This window comes from Thalassophryne amazonica, chromosome 6, assembly GCF_902500255.1.
Source record: "Thalassophryne amazonica chromosome 6, fThaAma1.1, whole genome shotgun sequence".
In the NCBI taxonomy this organism is placed as follows: domain Eukaryota; kingdom Metazoa; phylum Chordata; class Actinopteri; order Batrachoidiformes; family Batrachoididae; genus Thalassophryne; species Thalassophryne amazonica.
In genome coordinates, this window is record NC_047108.1 from 96,618,260 (window position 1) to 96,638,454 (window position 20,195).

Consider the following 20,195-nt stretch of genomic DNA (forward strand, 5'->3'; position numbering starts at 1 on the left):
GATAGCCCAGGAGTCTGGGCTCTGTTTATAGCAGTAGGCAGGCTACTGAGCTCCTGCATATATGCACAGGGCCAGCGGCCAGCTATTAAAGCTGAGAGATTTGTGCTGGAGTACAACTGCCACTGAGGTACATATGGTTCAACTGTATGTATCAGATTATTGTTAATATTGTTGTCTTAATATTAATTTTTTTTTGTTTGAAAATAGTACCAGGTTGTAGCCCATGTCATGGTGGTTCAGAATATGTAACTTTGGGGAGTTCACCTTTTATAGTTTTAGAGCCTATTCCGGACAGACAGAAAGACAAAAGTAGCCATTTATGTATATAGATATTCATATTCTGTATACAACTAGTTCCACTATAGCCTCAGCAAAAACGATTGATGATTTCATTAAGCCCAAAAGATAATGTTACCCTAGCTTTACTGTGAAAGGCCTAATGATTGTCTCTAAGGTAATCTCACGAACATACTTTTTCCAATTTTTATTTATTTATTTATTATCTTTCCAAGCTTCAGAGGGCTCTGAACACAGCAAGAGATTGAATTTTTCCCAGTGAAAACTGGCGTCCATCAGGAAAGTGTTCTTGTTCCCACACTGTTCAATGCTTGCATGGACTGAATGTTTGGTTGAGTTGTAGAAACCAGCAGTTTGGGTACTGTTGTTGGTAAAGAAAGGTTTACTGATGTGGATTTCATGGATGCTGCTGTGTTCTTTGTGGAGTCAATGAATACCCTGATTACAGCACTTGAGAAGGTGAGTGAGAAATTTCAGTATCTGGGTTTGCTGTTGTACTAGATGACAAGGCTTTAATGACTTCCTGGACTCCGCACTCAGAAATGTACCTGTATATGGCAAAAGTGTTGAGCTTTCAGAGACATTCACTTACCTCAGCAGTGATGTGCGGAAGAAAGAAGTTCCAACTCCTTTGGTCCCTGGTGCGTCCTGTCTTACTGTTTGATTGAGACTTGGTGAGTGACGTAAAGCAATAACTGGATGTCTTTGGTACCTGTTGTCTTCAGTGGATCCTTGGGTACTGCTGGAATGACTGTGAACATGGACAATTTCAATTCCAAATTCCTTCCTTTCCAATTCCAAATCCTTTCATCCTTGTTAATGTAAAACTGTCAGTTTAGTCAATTTTTTGGTCTTTACTCTGTGACATTCAGACAAAGGACACAGACAAACAGTGAGCAAATAATTTTAATGAGTGTCATATGGCCACACTTGATAATCAGTGTTTTTGTTGTTATTATTTATTTAACTATATGATTTAGTCTACTGAAAAAATAAAATCCATTCAGATCCACTCCTGTCCAAAAGGTGGCGATAATGCAAACAAAACGCCATTTGGAACCAAAACAAAACACCACCGTTGTCGTTATATTTAGCTGAACAGGCTATGTGTTTAGCGAAGGTTGCATTTTTGGCGGTGTTTTCTGAAGACAAAGAATTTAATTTACGGTGAGTGCCGTAATTACAGTGACTGACAAGGTCTAAAAAGCACAAAGTTACCCATTAGTCACCCAGTTAGCTAATAAATCAACGCTAACTTTAGCTGCGCTTTTGTTAGCCAACTAGCCGCAGAGAAGCTAAAAGACAACTTAAGTTTTCCTTTATACTTTAACCTCTGTTGAATTGATTTTTGATGATAGGATTTACCTTCTTCAAGTATTAGTTTCATTAATACTTGTGTTGTTGGGGGTCTTTTAAACCTCAGATTTAGGTGTTTGTGGATGTAACGTGTTGGAATGTTCAGAACTCTGTCCTGCAGTGGGACAGGATAATGGCAGACCCTGCACGGATCAAAGTCGACGAGACCACACCTGAAACTACAACCACGTCTTGTAACGAAGAGTGCATAAAACCAGAGGAAACTGAAGACGCACCCAACATAGTAAAATCTCCGACTGAGTCTAAAGAGTCGACTGCTCAGGTTCAGGCCAAACAAGAGGAGAAGGCAGTGAGTTTTTTCTGCAGCATTTAACAAATCCGTGGGACTAATGAGGCTCAAATTAAAGAGCCACATGTTTTTACAAATGTCCATCCATTTAGTGTTCTGCTTCCCCCATTTGTGTAAGGAGAAGTTTGTCTGTCATAGTCTATTTCCTTCAAAATCACACTGTGTACCCTGCCAACATTGTCATCAAACTAACAAAATATTATAAACCAGCTGCAATAAATACATGAAAACCATCAAATATAGAGTTGTAACATTTAATCGGTAGCTATTAAACTTTTTTGAACCATATTCTCTGATTTCAGTCAGTGAGAAACAATAGTAATGATGGTTGAAAAAAAATTTTTTAGTTCATAGTTGCTCTGGAGTGACTTTTATGCAGAGCAACTTCTGTTCATGCATGACTGTGAAGCCTTATTTCTCCTCTGAAGGAAATAGCAGCTGCAGAAGATGAGGAAGAAGGAACCTCTGACCAACCTCCTTCTAAAAGAATGAAGGTTGAACCAGAGAAGAAAAAGGAGAAACGCCACAAGGTTGATGAGGATGAAATACAAAAAATGCAGTAAGATGGCAGAATATTGAGTAAATATTTTTGTAGTCATTAAGTATAATCCAGCTTTACTTCACCATCACTTTATTTTTTTTCCCCTCTCAGAGTTCTGGTGTCTTCCTTCTCTGAAGAACAACTGAATCGCTATGAAATGTACAGACGTTCTGCCTTCCCTAAGGCTGCTATTAAGAGGGTAATTTTAAATTTATGACATAAGAAGTTAGGTTTCTTGTTACCATTTTCTTTAAACTTTATTTTCATTATCTTTCTTAGCTGATCCAGTCCATAACAGGATCATCAGTGTCCCAGAATGTAGTGATTGCTATGTCTGGTATTGCCAAAGTCTTTGCTGGGGAAATTGTCGAGGAAGGTGAGTTGCATTGATCCACATTGAAGAGCTACCAGATGAAGTTTAAAAGGTGTTCAGTTTAGTCAATATTTTGGTTCTTGTTTTTAATAGCATTGGATGTCTGTGAGAAATGGGGAGACACGCCACCTCTTCAGCCCAAGCACATGAGGGAAGCAGTGAGGAGGTTGAAGAGCAGAGATCAGATTCCCAGCACCAAGTACAAGAAAATTGTCTTTCACTGAGTCACATTTTTCCAATCACATGGACAAACAGTGGTAAATAATTGGTGCCACCCCATGCAGAAAAACATATCAGGAACACACTGCTGCCATGTGGCCAGCTAGGCTGATTTAATCTGTCAATGGACTTCAAGCCCGGTGTTAATAAATTATCTGTTCCATGTAGACATTTGTGACATCAGGGCCCTTGTCCAGTTTTTTTTTTCCCTTTCCAGTTGCTACAAATGAGAATGGAGTGTACATGGCCACCTAGAGAAAAGACACAGCACTTTACATCTGTCAGAGCCCTCCACTTTTTTTCTTTTTTTTGTGGCTGCTTTGAGCGCTTCAAGTTGAAAACCTCAGTTCACTGGTATCATAATGAAAGCGCCTTGTCAGGCAACTAATCAAATGTGGCAAATCTTGCCACCCTGAAAACCAAAAAAATGGAAGAAGTTTATTTTTACTGGCTTTGCCTGCTGATATCACACAAAATGCATCATAAAAAAAAATGAGATTAGACTAATTGTTTCTGCTAAGGGCGAGTGCTTTTATCAACGTATGCAGAAGTCATCGGTTTTCCAGAAAAAAACGCTTGAGTGCTTTCATTTAAGAAAGTACTGGGTTCCTGAAAGAGCGCTGGAATGAAGGGCTTCTTTGCACCCTCTGTGCTTCTACTTGAAACCCCAAACTTGTAAATACTTGACAAAGTTGTGAAACTTGTATTATGGCTGTAAATACAGTTGTTTTATGCGAGATGTTTTGTGTGTCATTTATTTGAAACAAGCAGTTTACCATCTATTTTAAGTGGTTTTTTTGTTCCATTTTAAAAATTTTTGTTCCAAATTAAAAAATTCACAGGATCATTTTCACATCAAGACTTATGTCCTTGGCGGACATAATAAAATTATCAGCAGTTATTTGTCTCTGTTAGCAGGATTATGTCAAAACTACTGCACGGATTTTGACAAAATTTTCACCATCGATTGATACTAGGCCATGGAAGACTCCATTAAATTTTGGAGGTGATTCGGATCAAGATTTCACTTTATATAATCTTTGAAAGATTACGCCAAAACCACTTCACTGATTCTCAGCAAATTTACACCACAGATAGGTATTAGGGCAGTGATCCTCACTTTTTTCCACAAGAGCCACATTGGCAGAGCAAAACAAGGGGGAGAGCCCCTTTTATGACAACATACCAAGTCACTTTTGCAAATGTGCATTTCTACATATAAATTGGACATCCCACAAAAAAAAAAAAAACACAGCCAATACTTTTTCATTTAAGATCATACTTACCTTAATACTGGGATAAGCAGAAGCTGGCATGCATGTCCTCGACTTTCATGTTGTATTTGTAGTTTGTTGTTGCAATCACAGTGAGGCATTCAAGATGTGCAACCTACCATCCCTGGTTCTCAAGGCCAGGCACCTAAGTGGTTCTACTCTACTCTTTTCTACTCTCCTATTTTACTCTTCCTTTTTATATACTATACCTTTATATACTAGCATAGTTCCACCTTACAACTGGAATATATAAGATATGCCTTACTGAATTTTCATGGCTCAGTCAGTTTCTTTTTCCTCTTGATGGTTGAAAATGTTGACTCACAGGTGTATGGGCTCATTTCACTTTATAGGCTTTTAAGGATTACATCAAAACTACTTCACAGATTCTCACCAAATTTGCACCACAGATAGATATTATGGCATGGAAGACTCCATTGAATTTTGGAGGTGAGCCGGATTTGCAGACATCAGAAATCTCAGTTTGCCCTTATTATTAACTTAAATGAGTCCAACTTGGTTAATTATCTGGAAACATCAGTATTTCCAAGAAATTAGCATTTTTTTATCTGAGGACCAATGACTGGTACTTAATAGAGAAGGAAAAAACTGGGTTCAAAAGTCAAAATATTTTATTCGGAAATAAGAGTCACACATATGTGAGTATAGCACATAATTTAATTGATACATGTAAACTGCTATTTCCTATTAAAACATAGCCACAACTTGTGTGTAGTTAATCATAATGTCATTTTTAAGAATTTTTTTATAGCACATACAAGCTTTGGTTCACAGAACCAGTTTCATGTTAGTCTCACTGACATGATGAAAACAATACAAAATTGAATGCAGGGACACAACCAACAAGTACCACATGCGGATCCCACACTGATTTACTTTGAAACAAGTGCAGTTTCCAGTGAATTCATCACACAAGTGCAAATAATTCACAAAGCATAAACAAACATCATTAAAGTACACCTTCAAGGGAGTTTTGCTTCATCATCCCTGCAGTCTATCCACATTTGTTCACGGTACTAAGTCCACCAGCTGTGAAAACCTCATCACAGGTTATGAGCAGATAGAACTGAGAGCACCAGTTTGTCAGCAGAATAAACATTTAGAGGTGGAGAGTATTAGACAATACAGCTACATGTTGCATCCAGTACAGAATATTCACTTTTGTAACTTTGTGTGTGTTAGTCTAAGGCCATGCAGACATTAAAAACAAAACTGACACCGAGGTGAACGACTGTTTCTGCTTTATTCCAGTGACACACTGACAGCGTTCACATATAACTGAGAACATTGAACATTTTTTTTATTGCCGCAATTAGTATGTGTAGTGTAACAATTATTGTGTCTGTTGGCTTTTTTTTTTTTTTTTTTTTTTTTAAATCACTGGCAGGTTGTATCCAGTAGAGGTCTCCCCATGTCCACTGGGAAAATCATGAATACTTTGCCGCAGTTTCAACATAATTGTGCTTCCAAAGATAAAATGCTACACATCTGATTTGACTAATCAGTGTTTGACATGTAACTGCAAAAAATCTGCACCTTCAGAGAAATATTTTCAGAACAATATTCTCTGCTACCGTATCAAATCCAGCAATGTTTTCAACCTGCACAAAACTGATTTAAGCTTCACAAAATTCAAACTGGGAACTACATTGACAGATGTAGTATAAATGTGGCACAAAGACTGAAATTACGAGGTCTGTGATAAAAGTAACGGACCTTATTATTTTTTTTAAAAACCATATGGATTTGAATCACGTGTGATTACATCAGACATGCTTGAACCCTCGCAGGCATGCAAGAGTTTTTTCACGCCTGTCGGTTACGTCATTCGCCTGTGGGCAGTCTTTGAGTGAGGAGTGGCCCACCCTCTCGTCGTTTTTTCATTGTTTAGGAATGGCTCAGAGACTGCTGCTTTGTTTGATAACATTTTTTTCAAAACCTCTAAGGCACAACTGAGTGGACACCATTCGATAAATTCAGCTGGTTTTCGGTAAAAATTTTAACGGCTGATGAGAGATTTTGGTCTGGTAGTGTCGCTTTAAGGACGGCCCACGGAACTGATGGCGATCTGCGCTTCGAGGCGGCAGCGTCTCGCAGTTGAAAACTTCCACATTTCAGGCTCTGTTGAACCAGTAAGTCGTCAGAGAACAGAGAACTTTCAGAAGAAGTCGGCATGAGGAGTTTATTCGGACATTCCATCCTTAATGGACATTTTGTAATGAAAGAACGTGCGGGCAGAGTTGCATGTCGGGCCAGACCCGACCACGGGGGGTTGTGACAGGAAAAACCTCTGTTGGAAACCTTAACGGGCAAGTTGGAACATGCCCAAGCTGTTAAACAATTTCTCAGTTACTTGTTGAAAGCCATCAAAAGTCGCCTGAATTTTACAAATGGTTTTCAACACGGAGGTGTTTTTCCTGTCGCCGCGCACACAGATTCGCCGAGTCGTCACGGAAACGACTCGGCGAATTTGCGCGCATGTCTTTCATTACAAAATGTCCTTAAACAGTGGAATGTCCGCATAAAGTCCTCATGCCGGCCTCTTCTGAATCTTCTCTGTTCTCTCACGATGTCCTGGGTGAATTAAGCCTTAAATTAGAATGTTTTCAGGTCGAAACAGGCCGACAACGGTGCCTGGAAGCGCTGCGCGACGTCCCGCTCCGTGGGAAGTCCTTACAGCGACAGAAACACCCCATAATCTCTCATCAGCCGTTAAACTTATCACTGAAAACCAGCTTAATTTCTCGAATAGTGTCCACTTGGATATTCCTCACAGGTCCAGAAAAAATGTTGATAAAGCAACGCGCCGTCCGCAGCGGCTATTCAGACAAAGAGATTCCGACGGGCGGGGTGGAGCACTCCTCACTCAAGGCCTGCCCACAGGCCAATGACGTCACCGACGCGTGAAAAAAAACTCATGCATGCGCAGGAGGGTTCAAGCTTGTCTGACGTAAAAACATATGAATCAAATCCATTTATTTTTTTGAAAAAAATAAAAAGGACCGCTTTTTTCATCAGACCTCGTATATACATACACACACACTGAACTTTGCAAATTATGACACTTTGTGTGTCGAACGTACCACAATTTCTATGCAATTATTTTGCTGCTGCTATGGCTTAAATACAGTGCATGAGAAATCTTGTAACAGCAGTAAACACTGAATGTACTGAGAAATGAAAATAAACACGTTAAACACCATCCAGGATGTACTCCACGTTAAATAAAACCAGCAGTCTAGTTAATTTCCTGGCAAGCTACATAACACTTTTCAAAACAGATCAAGTATTGTAACTCTGGTATCTTCTGTATCTTAGAGTCACCAACGCTGCTCCTGGAGATCAGCTGATCTGCACATTTTCAAACTCCCTGCTCCGTACACTGCTAAAGAAGTCAGATGTGCTCAACCAATCAAACACGAGGAAACACAAGACATAACTAATTAACTATGGCTGCAGCAGGTACATGAAGAAAACAAGCAGGTGATCTCCAGGAGCAGGGTTAGAACATCTTTAGACCAGAGTTTAAGCAAAAAAAAAAAAAAAAGTTTAACCCATAATACTGAAGCCAGTCTGCAGCGAGGTGAGAGAACAGAGTGTCTTAGATGGACACTCAGCCAGAGGACAATGTTTCACAGTACAATAAAACCAGTCTGAACATTTCACAACGGAAAGTAAAATAATCCTGGGGAACAATTCAAGCCATTTCCCAATTACTTGATAAGAAGGTGTAATCAGTCCAAGGTGGTGAAAAATCACCCAACAAACACACCAAGTTGCATCTGTCTGTAAGTGGAACATTTCTGCTTTGAAATAGTGCATTTTCCCCCTATTCCTCGACATTTTTACATATCAAACAGTACCAGTTGGTATTTAAAAATATTTTTCAAATGAAAAGGAACATCTGTTTTTTTTTTTTTTTTTTGCAGTTAACAGATGTAATGTACATCATTAATATTTAAATATCTGACTATACTCGTATGAAGGTGTAAATTGGGATTCTTCACAAAGCATACCTGATTATTTGATTTACAGAACTGACTGACCAGCAGCTCACTGGCAGTGTTGGTGCACGTGGTAAGTGAGGTACTAGCATAAATACCCAGAAATATTTACACTTGCATGCTGTGTGACAAACACAAACTACATAACTAACTGACTGACCACACTAAAACAATGCAATAATTATTTGAGTAAAGCAGTGATAAAACATTCTACTACTGGATGACCGCAGTACCAGTGATGCACCTATGTCAGTTATTAATTATTACAGGAGCTCTGTCAGTGATGGCTCTGTCATACAAGTAGGACAGACCTAGCAGCTTACTCTAAAGCAACTGGACTTCTTAGTCTTGGCAAACATTTTTAAAGACTAAACAATAAGTACAGTTGCTCACCATATTATAGGGTCTCATTTTTAATCTCTCAAACAGTATGAAATAATTCAAACCCACACATTTCTTTTCAGACCAAACATCTAGACTGCGTAATGCTGGTTTCTGACATAGATCCTGATGCGTCGCATCACTTTTCCTCAGTAAAAGCAGTGAGAGGTTAGCAACGGTGTGGCTCAGAGAGTAAATGTGGGGTTGTACTTCCTGACTTCCTGAAGGAGGCGAGCTCTGTCATTGAGTGCTTGTGTGAGAGCAGCCTTTGCGTCACTGAGCTGTGTTTCCAGTGCTTGTTTCTGAAAAAGAATTGTTTACTTGGTTATTTCCAGTTTTAGCTTTGGAAGCACACATGTTCACTCAACTACATGTGTGTGTGCTCATAAACAGCTGATCAGTTTTCTGCACGTGTGAGCCTGCCTGGACAGCGCTTCCCCGTTGTCCACCAAACAGCTGATTCTGTCATGGGTAAGAGAACGAGAGGGTACGTGTGCAAAGGGGGGTGGGTGTGTGCTGGCACTGATGTGTTAATGTCAGGAACTGTCTTCCATCTCATGTGGTTTCTGTAGTTTTCCAATATATGGACTGCTGTGTCTCATACAGGATCCACTGGTGGCTACTACCGGTAATAACAGCTGTGGGTGTCCACATCAGTGATCAGATGTCCGTAATATTCCGATCGCACGCATCGCATGCACTCCAGTGGTGCAATAATTAGGGAACCCTGGTTTACATGCAATCAGTCCATGGGCTGGATGTCATTCGAAACCCAGCAGTGTGACACAGCAGGTCTTCAAAAGTGGGCCACAGCATTTGCTCTGCCATGCCCCTCCCCTTGCTTGCCTTCCACCCAGACGTTGGGAGGCGATCGGACCGCACACGTACAGGTGCATTCTGCATATTCCCACTGCTTCCTTCCATCGTGGGGTTTCGTGGTGTGTTCCTTTTTTTCCATTTTGTATTTAAGTTTTCATGTTTTGTGCTGTGTTCTGGCCGCATTCGACCTGCACTATGGGCTAGTCGTACTGTGTTCGGTAGGTGTCCGAATGTCTGTCCCTCCCAAATGCAACTCGAATTTTGGCTTTTTTCCTCCATTCGGGCAGATTCGGCTTTCATTCGTGCTAAGTGTGATGGGGCCCTTAATGTAAACAGATTGTTTCTGCAATGACCATGTTTGTATCACAGCACAAGGCTATACAGGCCCCATGAACACATAGTGACAGCACCGGTATTTGTGCAAGGCTGCTTTTTTTTTTTTTTAAACACCCTGTGTGAGCGTGGAGCAGCTGCATTTCTTCCACTCAGACTGATTTTACCATAACTACATCAAAATTAACGTAGTTATAACATTTAAAAAAAAAAAAAATCACCCTGACGTAAAATTGCACTTAAGTAAACTCTGCAATCAATCTGCGGCTCATACATTCTAAATCATAGGTTGCAGCCTGTATGGGCCTGTTATACCTTGACAATTTAGCCAGCGTGTGCCGACAGCCCAGTTTCCACCAAGTGGTCCGGCCTGATACAGCACGGTATGGTACTGGACTTGTCTGGTACTGGCTTGGCTTGCATTTCCACCGCCAGCAGAATCCTTTTGTCTGATAGATGGAGCATGTAGATATTGACGTGTATGTGAAGAGCGCGTGTACGTCGACAGCACAAATGCTTTCGTATGGCCTTCCCCCTCCCAACAGAGTAATTTAACTTTTTTTTTTAATTAAAAAAAAAAATTGTTTTGGTGGATCATGGGATTTATTTTCAGTGCATTCTGAATGCTGAACAATCCACCGATGCCTGTGGTAAATGCTGACATGAATAAATGACGCGTTGTGACTCTTTCAACTTTTAAAATAAATTTGTGGCACAAAGCGTTCACAAGGCATTTTCTGGTTCAGGCTGAGAAATGCATCAGGAGCAAACAAATAGAGGCGCTTCTTTTAAAACGCTACATTTCTTCGGCCATGACAAGGAATTAAAGTATTTTCAGATGTCGTTTTCCAAAATCAGGAGGCTTTATGTGGATAAGTTTTCATTAGGTTGTGACGATGAATCCGACTGAAATTACGTAACAGGTCAAATTAAGACTTTATATTTGTTACTTATTTGAAACAATCTGAACTGTTTGCATGACTGCAGCTTTCAGTCGTTGAGCCAATCAATGGACAGCATTAGTGGACATATTTGGACTCATCATTAACTTACTGGTATTGTGTGTCAACAATTGCATAATTTACTTATAATTTATGGCCTGTGTATGCGGAGTGTATGAGACATACTCTGACATGCGTTCAATATATATATACAGTAGTGTTCAGAATAATAGTAGTGCTATGTGACTAAAAAGATTAATCCAGGTTTTGAGTATATTTCTTACTGTTACATGGGAAACAAGGTACCAGTAGATTCAGTAGATTCTCACAAATCCAACAAGACCAAGCATTCATGATATGCACGCTCTTAAGGCGATGAAATTGGGCTATTAGTAAAAGAAAGTAGAAAAGGAGGTGTTCACAATAATAGTAGTGTGGCATTCAGTCAGTGAGTTTGTCAATTTTGTGGAACAAACAGGTGTGAATCAGGTGTCCCCTATTTAAGGATGAAGCCAGCACATGTTGAACATGCTTTTCTCTTTGAAAGCCTGGGGAAAATGGGATGTTCAAGACACTGTAGTTTGATTAAAAAGTTGATTGGAGAGGGGAAAACTTATACGCAGGTACAAAAAATTATAGGCTGTTCATCTACAATGATCTCCAATGCTTTAAAATGAACAAAAAACCAGAGACGCGTGGAAGAAAATGGAAAACAACCATCAAAATGGATAGAAGAATAACCAGAATGGGAAAGGCTCACCCACTGATGAGCTCCAGGATGATCAAAGACAGTCTGGAGTTACCTGTAAGTGCTGTGACAGTTAGAAGATGCTTGTGCAAAGCTAATTTATTTGCAAGAATCCCCTGCAAAGTCCCTCTGTTAAATAAAAGACGTGCAGAAGAGGTTACAATTTGCCAAAGAACACATCAAATGGAGGAATATTTTGTGGACTGATGAGAGTAAAATTGTTATTTTTGGGTCCAAGGGCCACAGACAGTTTGTGAGATGACCCCCAAACTCTGAATTCAAGCCACAGTTCACAGTGAAGACAGTGAAGCATGGTGGTGCAAGCATCATGATATGGGCATGTTTCTCCTACTATGGTGTTGGGCCTATATATCGCATACCAGCTATCATGGATCATTTTGGATATGTCAAAATACTTGAAGAGGTCATGTTGCCTTATGCTGAAGAGGACATGCCCTTGAAATTGGTGTTTCAACAAGACAATGACCCCAAGCACACTAGTAAACAAGCAAAATCTTGGTTCCAAACCAAAAAAATTAATACCTTGCAGATGTGAAGAAATCATGAAAAACTGTGGTTATACAACTAAATACTAGTTTAGTGATTCACAGGATTGCTAAAAAAAAAAGCAGTTTGAACATAATAGTTTTGAGTTTGTAGCGTCAACAGCAGATGCTACTATTATTGTGAACACCCCCTTTTCTACTTTTTTTTTTTTTTTTTTTACTAATAGGCTAAGAATGCTTGGTCTTGTTGGATTTGTGAGAATCTACTGAATCTACTGGTACCTTGTTTCCCATGTAACAATAAGAAATACGAGGGCTGTCAATAAAGTTACGGTCCTTTTTATTTTTTTCAAAAACTATATGGATTTCATTCATATGTTTTTACGTCAGACATGCTTGAACCCTCGTGCGCATGCGTGAGTTTTTCCACGCCTGTCGGTGACGTCATTCGCCTGTGAGCACTCCTTGTGGGAGGAGTCGTCCAGCCCCTCGTCGGAATTCCTTTGTCTGAGAAGTTGCTGAGAGACTGGCGCGTTGTTTGATCAGAATTTTTTCTAAACCTGTGAGACACATCGAAGTGGACACGGTTCGAAAAATTAAGCTGGTTTTCAGTGAAACTTTTAACAGCTGATGAGAGATTTTGAGGTGATTCTGTCGCTTTAAGGACTTTTCACGGAGCGAGACGTCGCTCAGCGCTCTCAGGCGGCGTCATCAGCCTGTTTCAAGCTTAAAACCTCCACATTTCAGGCTCTATTGATCCAGGACGTCGTGAGAGAACAGAGAAGTTTCAGAAGAAGTCGGTTTCAGCATTTTATCCGGATATTCCACTGTTAAAGGAGATTTTTTTAATGAAAGACGTGCGGACGGGTCCGCGCGTCGGGACGCAGCCGACGCGGTGCGGCGGCACAGGAAAAACACCTCCGTGTTGATAACCATTTGTAAAATCCAGGCGGCTTTTGATGGCTTTCAGTGGAGTGAGTATATGAGAAATTGTTTAACAGGCAGGACATGTTCCAACTTGTCCTTAAGGCTTCCAACAGAGGTGTTTTTCCTGTGGCGGAGCGTCGCGGCGGCTGCGTCCCGACGCGCGGACCCGTCCGCACGTCTTTCATTAAAAAAATCTCCTTTAACAGTGGAATATCCGGATAAAATGCTGAAACCGACTTCTTCTGAAACTTCTCTGTTCTCTCACGATGTCCTGGATCAATAGAGCCTGAAATGTGGATGTTTTCAGCTTGAACAGGCTGATGACGCCGCCTGAGAGCGCTGCGCGACGTCTCGCACCGTGAAAAGTCCTTAAAGCGACAGAATCACCTCAAAATCTCTCATCAGCCGTTAAAATTTTCACTGAAAACCAGCTTAATTTTTCGAACCGTGTCCACTTCGATGTGTCTCACAGGTTTAGAAAAAATTTTGATCAAACAACGCGCCAGTCTCTCAGCAACTTCTCAGACAAAGGAATTCCGACGAGGGGCTGGACGACTCCTCCCACAAGGAGTGCTCACAGGCGAATGACGTCACCGACAGGCGTGGAAAAACTCACGCACGCGCACGAGGGTTCAAGCATGTCTGACGTAAAAACATATGAATGAAATCCATATAGTTTTTGAAAAAAATAAAAAGGACCGTAACTTTATTGACAGCCCTCGTATATATATATATATATATATAACTGCATCACTCCACTCTCCAAGTACTTTGTGGCATTTCTCTCCTACCTTGTGCTGTTGCACACAGCAGGAACTGTTCAGGTTGTCCTGAGTCAGTGCAGAAATTCTTGTTGAGTCTTTAGGTTCTGTACCTTCAGTCACATTTATAACAAAAAAGGAAATGATGAAAGTGACTTTCTGTTCTTGTTTTTGGGAATATCTCAGTCCGCTGTAAATGTATTTGTGGTTTCACAGATCATTTGTCAAACAAAAAAAAGGTACTTTTTTTGCTTACCTTTGAGTCTCAAGATGCCATCATCACTGCGTTCAAGCAACAGCTGCTCCACGATGAAGGTGGATGGGACTGGCTGAGGGGCTGTTGGGTAAATTCTTGGGCCATCATCCTGAAAGAAAAAGAAAGAAAGAAGAAGAAGAAAAAAAAAAAAGACATCCTGACTATTACCCACACACTTTTTAACACAGTCCTCTGAGTTGAAAAGACAATCCATTTCCCAACCTCATGTGTCCCAAGAACTCAAAGATGATTTTCTTCAATAAGTCATAACGGAATTGAAGTCATAACAGAATTGAACACACTCAAAATGGGACAGTGCATTTAGCTTTCATTGCATCTTTTTTTTAATTCATGTGGGATCAAAGCTCAGTCACCCTGACAAGATCTCAACTCACCTTTACAGAGACTGTGATGTTACTGAAGTGCAACTTCATTGGCTGACTATCAGCACCAAACTCATCTTCAAGAAAAGGTCCCATGTTTGCCACTGTTGACGCCAACAACTCTGCCTCACAGTCTTGCATTCTAATTTCCATAAAGCTCGTACAGTCACCCAGGACAGATGGACCCATTTCTGCTCGCATGCACACTGACGGATTGTTACCCAGTCTGCTGTGCTTTTGGATAGGTTCAGTTGGAGCTGTAAAAGGTAAATATGTTACTCACCATATTTGTCAAAACTTAATATCAGGCCAGATAGAACATTCAGTATCTGGAGGTTCAAGTTCCCCAGTTGGGATGGCCAAGATGAACATTTATCAAGCAGGATTGAGACACACTGTCCTTAGTTCTAAGGAGTTGTATGATTCAGTACTCATGATGATCATCAAAATGTGCTTCTTAGTCTGTGGGCATTACTTTGGGTCATTTTTGGTGATAACAGATGGGCATATCAGCATTCCAGCTTGAGGTTTGTGTATACTCACTCGTCATGGTGTGAAACGCTGAGCAAGTGTTTTTGTTTTGTGACCAGTTGGTTTGTTGATTACCTCCATAAACAGAGGAGGAAGGAGGTTACATGAATACTGCCATTTAGAAGGATACCTCAAAGTAAAGGACAGCTTTGGACAAATGCTTGTCAGGAGATGCTGCTGGGTCAGGGAACAGGTGAATCAATTTTGGTCCTTTTATCTCTTTAATAGTCATGATCACAAGGCCAAAATAGCTGTAAAGAATTTGCAGAGAAGGTTTCAGCATGACAACATTATTCCAGGTTACCTTGTATGACACCAGCCAGTAGGTCAGATACCCTGATGTTTCCCATCTGCACAGGCCGCAGGTTCTGGGCTTCGACAGTCACCAGCTGGTTGTCTCCCTTTACTTTCATAATACATGCAATTCCGCTCAGGATCAGTAACAACACTGATGACTGTAACAACAGCACACACGCAGGTTTAAAATTTATCATTTGACAATATAATTATTACCATTTTCATTTGGTGTCATCAGATTCAATTAAACACTGCTACCCACCATATCCTGAGTCACATCCTCAGTACTTTGGGATAGGGAACTGCTGAGGTCCACCGATGAACTGCCTTCTGTTCCTGGGGCCGGGCTGGCTTGGCTTCCAACAGGAACTGAAGGGTTTCTGGGATATATAGGCTCCATACCTGACTCTGGAGATGCAACATGAAGTTATATGTTTCTTGTTTACTTCTGAGAAATTATTTCAGAAAGTGGGTTGCGTTTTAAGAACCTGACTCCATGAGAACAACAAAATTCTCGCTGGCATTGCTATCCACAGAGAGATTCTCATCAGGCAGACTTCCATCCAAGATGGCACTGTCAAACGAATGCTGGGAGGGCGACTGCTTCACGGCTTGCTGGTGGAGATTTGTAACCAGAGAGGGGGGTGACTCCTCTGAATGCTGGATATGTTCCCTGTGCGTGTCCACACAGAGAGTGATTAAGGGACATCCAGTAGAACCATGTGGTGCACAGTATGGGTTACAAACAAACTAACCACATTTGCCATCAACAGCTCAGCAGGAAACCATTCTGACTTACTTTGCCTGTGGACTGAACAATTTGTTCATGCCTGAGCCACGACTCAACATGTTGAAGGCATCTTTTGTTATTGAAAACGCCCCTTTGGTTAGATCCAGAGAGGCACTAATGGCGTCTTTGGTCACATCCTTGGTGGCATTAATGGCGCTTGACAACTCTCCCTCCAGGCTAAAGGTAGACTGGTCACGGGACAGGACTGGGGAAAATGCAGGTGAAAGGGGATGTGAGAGGGCAGCAGTATTCTCCTGTGTCATTGACCCACCCACCTCCAACCCCTCCTCCATGGCCTCACACGCTTCCTCCACCACCTCGTCTTGCTCATCGTGGTCATAAGCGGTGACCGCTGTACTGATGGAAGAGATGCCATTTTCTAGCCCGCTGTCCTCCAGCACTGCATCTGCAGAGTGATGAGTTGGGGAGATGTCAGAGTCAGTTACACTGGGACTGTCCGTCTCTGGGGTGTGGGGAACTGCTTCCTCTGGCTCACTGGACGTTGGTGGTAACAGGAGTCCCACTTCCACCGAATCCACAAGAAGGGAAACAGACACTGAAGCAGATTTTGTTTTCTGGCCATGGAACTGCTTAGCATGTTGCACATGCTGACCCAGTTCTGCCCCTAAGCGGGCCATGGCATCTTTCATCCTCAAGAGAGCAACGTACTGATAGTGATTGAGCCACATCCTCACTGGAGTGATGGTCTGAGCCAAGAAGTGAATCGAGACAAGTGAAGCCTCATCCTGATGAGGCTCCTCATCTGAAGAGAACTGCTGAGCTCTTCTGGGACTGAAGGGCGGAGACAACGAGCTACATCTAAAGGCAGAAGGCTGGCACATCCACACAGACATGGCAAAGGGCTCAACAAAGGGCTGAGTTCTGCCTTTGGGAACTCGTCGAGCTCCATCAAAGCCGAGAGTCACACGAGACAGACTCAGTGACCAGATATCCCGGGAACGTAACAGTTTACTCTCCAGAGAGTGGGACTCTAAATCATTAGAGTGCTGAAGGAAGACTGATGGAAGAGGGTGAAAGGCACTCTGGTCTGTGGAGTCTGCCATAACTTTGGGGTGGAAGAAAGAGCAATGGGCAAAATCATTGCAGGTATTGTTGAGGTCAGTTCTGGTTCCGTGAGGACAATGGCGGGTGTTGCTGATGACCATGTGGGGTACATTAACACAGAGGGACTGGGGACGCTCTGGGTGGTCCAAAATGGATGAATCCAGGGGAATTATTACCTAGACAACAGAACAAGATACTTATGTAAACAAGCAAATAACACGGCTTGGGAAAGAACACAGAGCACATACATTCTACTAAATAATGACAGCATTTTTGTGTGTGTGTGTGTGATATGCTAATCAAGTATTTACCTTGAGCTGTGTAGCATCCATGCGAATGTCTACATGCTCTTCAGCTTTGCTACTGTCTTGTAAGTGATAGAAAGCTTTGACCTGGTCTAGGGTGTGCAGCAGACCTCTATAAAACAGACTGATCCACAAAATGCTGGTTGGATCTATACACAACTGCAAACCATTTAGTTGTGCATACAGGTTTGAAGTCGGCACTGGAAAGAGAAGTGATGGAAACAAGAATTTTCAAGAAAGAAAATGTAATAAAATACTTGTGGAAATTTCTAATAATAAAAGAAAACAGGCTATATTAATTAATAAAGTAAGTTTTTATAAGTCCTGAGGCCCATCGAAGTGGTGCTCATCTCTGGTTTCTGTGGTGTTAAGCAAAAAAAAAAAAAAAGATTCCACAACTTCCTCTGGACCGGACTCCAGTCCAGGGAATTCCCCAGCCACAACCAGTCCCCATTTTACAGCTGGGTGGACTGAGACAATGCAGACTGAATGCACCTTGCCCAAGGACACATACAGGTAGAATGAGCAAAAGATTCAAACCCATGTGTACATACTGGCAGGCCAATTCCTTATCCACTGAGCTACCTGCTCTGCATATTAATTAACAACCAAGTCTCAGTTTTGAAGGAAACCAGATGTTTTAGGTACGTATAGTAAGAAAACATTTATTCTTCTAATACAGTGTAGTTACATACAGTTGCCTAATACCTGACACACTGGGGTTGTTGGGGAAGTAATACTCAGTAAACTGCAGATGAACAGCTGGTACACTGTCTGGAAAATGCAGAGTTTTACGGTTGCAGGATATTAAAGTCTGGGTCTTCTTGTGCTGACGCCCTCTTGTCGATACCTGAGTATTGAGAAGATGACAGTTGATCAGTAATGATAATGTTTGAATATTTAATATTGATTTACCCGTTCAACTCAAGCAACTACAGTATGTCACCAAAAAGTTGTTACTCAACAAAAGTATGCTGCTCTAAAAACAGAACTGAAAACACCTGCCTGTGAATATCAGTCTCCCTCTCTCTCTCACACACACACAGAAAGGTGAAATGTTCCCCTGGGATTCTGCGGTTCTACTAAATAGAGAACTACAAGTACTTTCAACTTAAAATAACCTTGGTAATTTGTGAAAATGCGGAAACACCCACAGGCACTGAAGTAGTGTTTACACACACACACACACACACACACACACACACACACACACACACACACACACACACACACACACACACACACACACACACAGAGAGAGATATTTCAGATACACAAACTGTCAGGGATCATTAACATTTCTAAAGAACTACCCACTAGTTATTAGTGTATTAAAGGAGTGATTACATAAGGTCAAGATGCATCATTGCCACACTTCCTTCTGTAGGCCTGATTGGTCCCAAACACGCACACATCACTGTCATATGTAGCTGATGGCCAAGCTCACAGAGACAGTCACTCCCTCTGTCAGGTTTGTGAGGCAGATACCTGGAGGTCTGACAGTCTCCGACACACTTCTTTTAGTCCTGACCTAAATGCCAGTAAGCAGCACAATGCAGCACACTGGTTGTCTGCCAATTAAGCTAAGCCTTAACTTCTTTATATGTCATAATAATAATAAAGAGTTAAGTTATACAGTGCATTTAAGAAACACCAGTCCATCTGCCTGTTGGCACTCAATTTTTAACAAAGACTGAACCAAAAAGAGACTGTTGCACAGTGACTCACCTACACCTATATGGAGTGTTAAGTGTTTTTTTTTTTAACCAAAGCATAGATAGGCTTTTGCAGTATTGCATTACTTAAACATGCAAGCAGTTTGACCTATGCAAAATGCAGGTATTACAGTAAAAAAAGAGTAGAGGTAGCTGAGTTTCGCATTTCTCTGTTAATACAACCAGTTTTTTTAAACCTCTATACATCTTGCTATAATATTTAACCAACTACAACAATATGATATTTGTCACAACTGCTTAAACTGATTGACATTTCTAAGCCTTATCTGAAGTACTGTCTGACTGCTTCCCTGCAGAAAATACATCCTTGGTCCACATATTAAAGGGCATGGTTTCTGTTTGTGAAGGTAAATCTAATTATTTGATGATAAAAACTTGCCTGGTAAATATCTACGTCATGGATCCTGACGACCACGCAGCTTGACCGCAGCCTCGTCAGTGATGACCCTGAGGGAGCTGTGGTAGAGCTTCTGCCAGATGCCTGATCTCTGTGAGAGGGGCTCCACTGTACAGCTAAACAAGTGCATATGAGAGAAACCATTTTACAAAAAGCGAAAAATAAATCCTCCCTTTGAGCAACTCTGTTCTCTGGGTAGATGATTATGATTACACTGTTTAGGAATATATATATATATATATATATATATATATATATATGATTGGAACAGACTGCTCACTGAACCCTACACCATGTCATTCAGATGGCTATTTGAAAGTACTGTTACACGATGGATGAAAGCATCACGTTTTGCATGATGTTTCCTAACATCTAACATTTCATTTTAAGTTTAACTTATGAGCACCTAAAAAAAGCTTTGAGGTAAACACTAAACTGGAAGCTGTGTAATGACCATGTTACAGTATCTCCACATTCTGACTTGTGCCAGATCGTGCATAAATAGCAAACTTGTCAGGACTGGGTTGAATCTCATTCTGGTACCACAGGTCTCAGACGTGTCACCTCTTTAACTGAGTCAAAACACTTACCAGCATTAATGATGTGTGTGTGTGTCACGGGAGA

The 20,195-nt window shown here is 41.2% G+C and overlaps 2 protein-coding genes across 4 annotated transcripts in view; one reads left to right on the forward strand and one right to left on the reverse strand.

The window, feature by feature from the left end:
• The first annotated feature begins 1,331 nt into the window (after positions 1-1,331).
• taf11 (TAF11 RNA polymerase II, TATA box binding protein (TBP)-associated factor) lies at positions 1,332-3,836 on the forward strand. 3 transcript variants are annotated; one of them, XM_034172882.1, is made up of 7 exons: positions 1,342-1,464; positions 1,775-1,963; positions 2,392-2,522; positions 2,616-2,703; positions 2,784-2,880; positions 2,971-3,142; positions 3,193-3,836. In XM_034172882.1, exons 2-6 carry the CDS (start codon positions 1,787-1,789, stop codon positions 3,099-3,101), a joined length of 624 nt encoding a protein of 207 aa, XP_034028773.1. In that variant the 5' UTR covers positions 1,342-1,464; positions 1,775-1,786; the 3' UTR covers positions 3,102-3,142; positions 3,193-3,836. The 3 variants fall into 3 exon arrangements, with proteins under 3 accessions (XP_034028774.1, XP_034028773.1, XP_034028771.1); XM_034172883.1 differs by having other exon boundaries at positions 1,332-1,464; positions 1,721-1,963; positions 2,971-3,836; XM_034172880.1 differs by having other exon boundaries at positions 2,971-3,836.
• Positions 3,837-7,640: 3,804 nt separating this feature from the next.
• The window catches only part of uhrf1bp1 (UHRF1 binding protein 1), a 31,638-nt gene continuing 19,083 nt past the window's right edge, over positions 7,641-20,195 (reverse strand). Inside the window, exons 11-21 of the mRNA XM_034172884.1 lie at positions 19,554-19,687; positions 18,147-18,288; positions 17,445-17,638; positions 16,078-17,309; positions 15,767-15,951; positions 15,541-15,686; positions 15,286-15,436; positions 14,463-14,707; positions 14,068-14,176; positions 13,842-13,924; positions 7,641-9,078 (exon numbers count right to left, since the gene is read on the reverse strand). Coding sequence (XP_034028775.1) covers positions 8,962-9,078; positions 13,842-13,924; positions 14,068-14,176; positions 14,463-14,707; positions 15,286-15,436; positions 15,541-15,686; positions 15,767-15,951; positions 16,078-17,309; positions 17,445-17,638; positions 18,147-18,288; positions 19,554-19,687 — 2,738 coding nt within the window. The 3' untranslated portion in view covers positions 7,641-8,961. The remainder of the gene's footprint in view (positions 9,079-13,841; positions 13,925-14,067; positions 14,177-14,462; positions 14,708-15,285; positions 15,437-15,540; positions 15,687-15,766; positions 15,952-16,077; positions 17,310-17,444; positions 17,639-18,146; positions 18,289-19,553; positions 19,688-20,195) is intronic.